The sequence below is a fragment of the Numenius arquata genome, chromosome 12 (genome assembly GCF_964106895.1).
Source record: "Numenius arquata chromosome 12, bNumArq3.hap1.1, whole genome shotgun sequence".
Taxonomy (NCBI): domain Eukaryota; kingdom Metazoa; phylum Chordata; class Aves; order Charadriiformes; family Scolopacidae; genus Numenius; species Numenius arquata.
In genome coordinates this window covers 23,116,429-23,123,356 of record NC_133587.1, presented here as the reverse complement: position 1 = coordinate 23,123,356, position 6,928 = coordinate 23,116,429, and the positions used below count along the sequence as shown (strand labels likewise).

The 6,928-nt window shown below is 42.3% G+C and overlaps 1 protein-coding gene across 3 annotated transcripts in view; it reads left to right on the top strand.

The window, feature by feature from the left end:
• The first annotated feature begins 305 nt into the window (after positions 1 to 305).
• Positions 306 to 6,928, top strand: part of TRDMT1 (tRNA aspartic acid methyltransferase 1) — a 30,926-nt gene continuing 24,303 nt past the window's right edge. Inside the window, exon 1 of one of the 3 annotated variants that reach the window (XM_074157182.1) lies at positions 306 to 392. In XM_074157182.1, the coding sequence (XP_074013283.1) occupies positions 329 to 392 (64 nt within the window). In that variant the 5' untranslated portion in view covers positions 306 to 328. The remainder of the gene's footprint in view (positions 393 to 6,928) is intronic. The other 2 variants (XM_074157184.1, XM_074157183.1) reach the window with 2 other exon arrangements.

Here is a 6,928-nt window from a genome sequence, read left to right as displayed (position 1 = left end):
CCCACTCCTAGGAGGGTGCAGGTGGCAGAGTTGTATCGGCCCCATGTCTGCCATCGGCTCTGCCTCAGGGGGCAGCAAAACCAGTCATGTCCGCGGGTGGCTTCACCCTCCGGGTCTAAGCCCGCTTTGGGGTTTAATGAGCAATTAGCAACGCCAAATTAAGCCGCTAACTCCCGGGCTGCGCAACGGGTGGGGGCTAACGGGGAGCCGCCGGGGAGCCACCGGCCCTGAGGAGGACGGGCAGGTGGGAACGAAAGAGCAGCGGAACGGGCGGGCGGCGCTCGGGGAGGCTGCCGGGAGTGCCGGGCCGGGCGCCGGCTGCCGAAGAATGGCGCAACTGCGGGTGCTGGAGCTCTACAGTGGCATCGGGGGGATGCACCAGGCCCTGAAAGGTACCGGCGAGTGGTCACCGCCAGCGCGTCCCTCGGTGCTTGCTGCCGCCGCAGCCCCGCCGTCCCCACCCCCGCCTCCCGGGCGCCATCTTCTCGACGGGACCCCAACCCCCGAGGGGAGGCTGTGGAGGGCGCCATCTTCTCCATGGGGCGGGCTAAGATGGCCCCTCTCGTCCTGCAGCCCTTTCCCGAGCCCGGCATGTTGCCCCCCCCCCTTCCCACTGTGTTGCACAAGCACCGTGTGGAAGGAAGCTGTGAGGTGAGAGGGCAGCCTCGTCCCCTCAAACCAAGCCCCGGAGTCAGACCCCCCAGCTCTGCAGGGGCAGAAAAGTGACATTATGGTGGTGAGGTTGGTGTTAAGGGGAGCCTGGGGAGGGGGCTGTCTGACGGGCCTGCTGTCACGGGCGAGTTGTAAGGGGCACAGGCAGCTGAATTTTGGCTAGTGATGTGTTTATGTTGTGAGTCTATGGCTGTAAACAGAGCAGTGCCTGATACTGTTGGTGGCCAGCTGGGTGGCAGCAAGGTGCCCAGGAGCACATGGGGGTGGAAATCATGGATCCATGGTCCTTCTTTGGCCCAGGCAGCTGGTCACGGAATCACAGAATTGTCAGAGTTGGAAGGGACCTCTAGAGATCACCTAGTCCAACTCCCCTGCTAAAGCAGGGTTGCCCAGAGCACATCACTCAGGACTGCATCCAGGTGGGTCTTGAAGATCTCCAGAGAAGGGGACTCCACGACCTCCCTGGGCAGCCTGTTCCAGGGCTCTGGCACCCTCACCGGAAAGAAGTTCTTCCTCATATTTGAATGGAACTTCCCATGTTCCAGCTTGTGCCCGTTGCCCCTCGTCCTGTCATTGGAAACCACTGAAAAGAGTCCAGCTCCATCATCCTTCAACCCACCCTTTAGGTACTTGCAAACATAGATAAGGTCTCCCCTCAGCCTTCTCTTCTCCAGGCTAAAGAGCCCCAGCTCTCTCAGCCTTTCCTCATCAGGGAGATGCTCCAATCCCTTAATCATCTTGGTTGCCCTACGTTGGACTCTCTCCAGTAGTTCCCTGTCTCTCTTGAACTGGGGAGCCCAGAACTGGACGCAGTATTCCAGTTGTGGCCTCACCAGTGCAGAGTAGAGGGGGAGAATGACCTCCCTCGACCTACTGGCCACACTCTTCCCTATGCAGCCCAGGATCCCATTGGCCCCCTTGGCCACAAGGGCCCATTGCTGGCTCATGGATAGTTTGCTATCCACCAGGACTCCCAGATCCTTCTCCTCAGAAGTTCTTTCCAGAAGATCCATCCCTGGTCCTGGGAAGGCCATGATTTTGTGTTCATTAATACATGTTCTGTCTTGTGCTGACTTAACACCTGCTGCAAATGGGGTCGTGCACAGTTTGATACTCAGTCAAATTAGTCTGGGTATCCCACAGGCCTGCACACAGACTTGGTGTTAGTGGCACGTATCCCAGTGAACCCATATGTGACACTGGTATAACATTTTCTAAGTACGAAAACTGGTATAGTGAGTTTGTGCTAGACCGTGTTCCCAGGTGAGTTTTTGTTTTGGTACAAGGAACCCTGGAGCTGAATTTGCTGTATTGTTAAAGCATGGCCTGGGTGACCTTCAGCAAGCCCTGTAGGCTCTGTGACTTGGCTTCCCCAAATAAAAAATTGAGCTAGGGCTATTATCTCCTCTGTAAAGTACCCTGGGCCTTTTTGAAGTACAGATTTCAACAAAAAATTGTATAATTTAAGAGAATCACCATAATAATTTGTAACTACAATCCTTCAAATACTTCAGCCTTCATAAGCATTAGCAGCCCTTCTGTTACCCTCTACAACAGAGAACATTTTCATAAAAACATCAGGTGAAAACTTACCTTGTTAAATTTCCGGTGAGCTGAGTAATATTAAAAAGGTTATGCTTACAGAGTAGAATCCATTTAGCATTGTTCATTCACTTAACACATACTCATGCATTTTTCTACTATCTAATTTTTACTTGAATGCATATATATGTTTTATATATATGATATGTAAAAATACATGACATACCGAAATAGGTACCCATATTATTATTGTAAATAATCCCAGCTATGTGTTGTAGGGATGAATTTTCCTTATTTCCAGAGACATCCTTAGGTTATTATGAGGAAAATATATCTTTGTACGGAACTGCAGATTTTGGAGTCCTTGTGAAATTAAAAAGAGGTTGTTAGCCATTGTATATTGTGTATATAGCTGATGTATTAATGCCCTACCTTTGTAGTAGTCTGTTTTCTGAAGTGATGGGGAACTACCTACATGTTATAGACAATTTCCGTACTTGCATAGAAAGTGGACTGGTTCCTGAAACTTAGCCTACACCATGGTCCTTCACTCTGGCATTTGCCATGTGTTGGTGTGTTGTATGTATGTAACAAATCTTTAGTGAATGTTATCTGTTCTTAACGTAGTAATAGATGCCTTGCAAATGTTTGGTGATGTTCTGCAATAGTTAATAACTTATAATGCCAGATGTGATATCCTATGGATGGCTACCTAAGAAAGCATTATTTACAACACAACAAAATACTTTAAAGAATGGGAATATTGGGAATGCAGCCTTAGAATATTATTAGAATACTGTAAACTGTATCCAGTAGATAGTTTCTGTGCATATGAAGGCTTGAGAGCATATATCACATTTATATCTTGCATAGTTTGGAGCGTGAAGGAATTAACCAAACCCCCTGCATTATTTCCTGAAAGGGTAAATTTCTTTCCAAGCTTACTGTTTCTGAACTTGCTGAACAAATGCATCAGTGTCAGTGCATGTTGTAATTTCTCTTATTCTGGGCTTACATTTGACTAAAGAAATTACAGTAAGTATGAAGAGTCATACCAGCCAAAGCTGATGAAGGGGCTGTGTATAAGAGGAAACTTAAATTATTATTTATGTAAATGACCCTAGATAGTACTAAATGGTTAAATACCAATTGAAACTTGCAAAGTGTATACAAAGGGTATAACTTGTTTTCAAAACTGGTTACTTATTTTTCTGGGAAGCATATGAGAACTCAGCCCATAGGCATTGTGGTGTCTTGGAAAAAGTCCAAACCATATGCTTCTAGCTGAAAATCTTTTTTGGAGTGTTGTTAAAACTAATGATCAGGCAATTTGAATAAAAAGAGTTCTATGCAATTGTACTGAATTAAGTATTTAATGACAGGTCATTATCTAAAACTGATTTTGATGAATTGAATTACTTTCAGGAATACTGATATAGTCAGGCGTTTTGGTGCTTTCTGCTGTTTTATCTTTTCAAGTTTCTTAGACATCTGGATTCAGTTTTCTTTTACAATTTCTGAGGAACAAAGTAAAGTCAAGGGCCATTTAAGTGTTTGCTTTTATGTGGAAATAAAACCGAAAAAAGTGAATGTTCCTCTGTAAGTACTTTTTGTACATAATAACAGGGTTTCTTCTATGTTTTAGACCTATATGTGTACATGAAACCATGCTATTTGAAAACATCTCTGATACAGTTTTTTGGATATCGTTTAGCAAATAGAAGATTGTTTGGCATTTTCCATTTAAATCAAGTACAGAAATATTAGAAGGTGGTTTTTTTTCCATGTAAGTATGAAGCTTGAAAGAAAGCCCTGCATTCCACTGATGCTTTCATACACCAGATACCTGAGAAATGAAGATAATACTTTAATTTGAAGGTAATACATTTAAAGATTGAAGGTAATACTTTATATTCTTGGTATGGTTTCTAGGGAATCTATGCAGCTAAGAAAAAGAATAGAAACACGTAGAAAAGAGAGAGAGCATGGAATACTTCAGTGGCAGCACCCCAGGAAAGCTACTTGTTCTACAAAGGGGATTCTGCAGTTTGGCAAGTTCTGGCTCAGTGTTGGTTCCCAGCCAAGTTATGGAGCTAGTTTTGTGGCCAGTTACATTTAGTAGAGCTGGTCCAACTTTCTACTTTTCTGTCAAATTGCCAGTTTTCAGTTGGCAAATAGGTATTTTCCAGGGAATCTGACAGTGCCTTTTCTACCTTGAAGCCTCTCTGGCTGTGATCTTTCATAAACTTAGTTTTAGGATAGCATATATTTGAGCTTACAAGATGAGGATTTGCATTGGTTCGGCTGCTGTCGTTAAAACAGAATACATTTGACACCAACTAGTATGCAGTTGGTTTTGAGATTGTCCTCACCTGCAGTAAGAAACAACTGAATTTTAATAAATTCACGGGAGTTTATACTCTCTTACAAGTGTTTCTCTATTAACAGTATGGAGAAGCTATTAGTACATACTTACATAGTTGAATCAGTATTAGTGCATACCTACATAGTTGCATCGAGTTCTTTTTGACAGTGAGAAGGCATCTGTTCCGAAGATTTCAGTCCAAAACTGAAAAAGAAAAATCTTGGGGATTGTCTAGCTCTGTGTTGATACTTTAGCTGCCGATAATTCAGCATGTGCAGATTTTCTAGTTTCAGGTTTTGAATGCTTTATAATAGTATTTTAAGTTAAACATGCAAAAGGATAAAATTTATAAAGTTCAGCTTGATTAATATCAGAAGTCAGCGAGTTTGTCCTTATTCATGCTCTTGATTGAGGTAGCTAAGAAATGGGAGTGCATTTCTTCCTTCTTCCCACCCTGTGCTCCAAACTTTGTGAGATTTATAAAGGTTGATGTTTAGATCATATAGGTCTAAATCTACAATACTTCATATATGTGTGTGTGTGTTTGTGAATGTATTCTTTATATAGAAAGTGCAGAGTTTCTGCAGGGAAAAATACAGTGTTTTATTTTTAGAAAATCTATGGCTACAAATTAATTTCCTTAGCAACTTTCCATCAAACAAGCAGCCTGCTCTTCTCCGTTCCCAACCAAAACAAACTTAAACTGGTTTATTAATTTAGGCAGTTTTCCCATGAAAAATGGGTTCCAGGTCTCTGCAACAAGCGTTTGTAATCTGCCAGGTCACTGAAAAAAGTCTCCCACAGAGACATCTTTTAAAAAATACTGGAGTTTTGCAGTGATAAAGTTGGTGATATTGATATAACAAATGCAGATATCCTCTGCAGTTGTTATTTTTCAATTTTACGGAGTAAGAATTTGAGCCTCTTGTACTCTGTCTTCTCTGTTTATTCTTTGATTATTTCTGTGAATTGCACAGCATAATAAACTGGTGTGTGTAATTACACAGAGCATAGCTATCTCAGGAGGAGAGGCAAAGGAGACAAAACTGGCAAGCAGCTTTAGGATTCAGCACAATGCAAAACAAAAATATTGCCTGCTTGAGCAATTTTTTACACCTAAACTCATTTTGATGTAATGCTTCTCTAAAATACAGCCCTCTGTAGAACAGGATGGTGCCAGTTGTGCTATAATGTAAATTTGCATAGTTTATATGGCTGAACATGAACAAATCCTGTACAAATAGAGCAGTGAAAAAAGTTGCTAAGTATCCTGCAGGAAGCAAGTATCAAGCTTACTGATAGTTGTTGGCTGTAGCCATGGGCAGTTCGGCGTAATCATTTCAGACATGAGCTGATAATCCCCAAGTGAAATCTTTGCTCTCTGTTTTAAAAGGAAGCAGGACTGACAAAACATATGACTAATCTTCCCTTTTCCATCTGTTTCCATATACCTGTTAGAATAGATAATTGTCCTGGCTCTGATTTTTCAATACGCTGAGATCCGCTGGGCTCTGCCCTTGCTGTAATGCCGTGTCTTTCATGTGCTCGGCTGACATTGATGATTCTATTACAAAAGTACAGTGGTGAATATAAACAGATCTATGTTAATTTTAGGGCCTGCTAGAAACACATGACAAAGGAATCGATTCCGAAGAGGAAAAAGATATTGTAATGTCAGAAATTTTATTTTCGGTGTTTGAAGATGACACCCTTTGGGGTTGGTTTTTTTCTAAGTCAAGAGCTAATGCACAAATCCTGTCTTCCTTTGCTTCAGATGCTGCACCTTCCAATCATTACAGCAGAGTCGCTTTCACTCAAATGACTACTACGTAGCTGAAAAGGCTCAGAGACATTGTATGTACAGCAAAATAGAGAATTGGGACCCACAGTTTGATTGCTGCACCCTTAGGCAATTAAATAACAGTTAAAGAGTTTCTGCTGTGTGGATCCTAGAGGTTTTAAGACTCACGTGTAAAATCAGTACTATCCTAATAGGATGATACAAATTTGAGTTCACCCGCTTTCAGCTAAGAGAGTGTGTTTCAGTCTAGTCTACCTAAAAATAAGCTGTAACACCTCCCTCAGTAACTTCCCCTCCGTGTCTGTGGCTTCCTTTTGAGGTACAACGTCTTGTACAGAAATGTGAAGTCTCGGCTCAAAAACCGTGGTGTTGAGGAATATTGCAAAGCAAGTATTCCAGCAACTACTTAGTTTCACTTAGAAAATGTGTATTATTTTTTCTTTAGTCTGCATAAAATTAAATTGTTTTCTGCATAGTTGTAATTTTCTTAAATGGCTGTGCATTTAAGTTGCATGTGCTTGTTTTGGGGGGGGGGGATAATGTCTCCA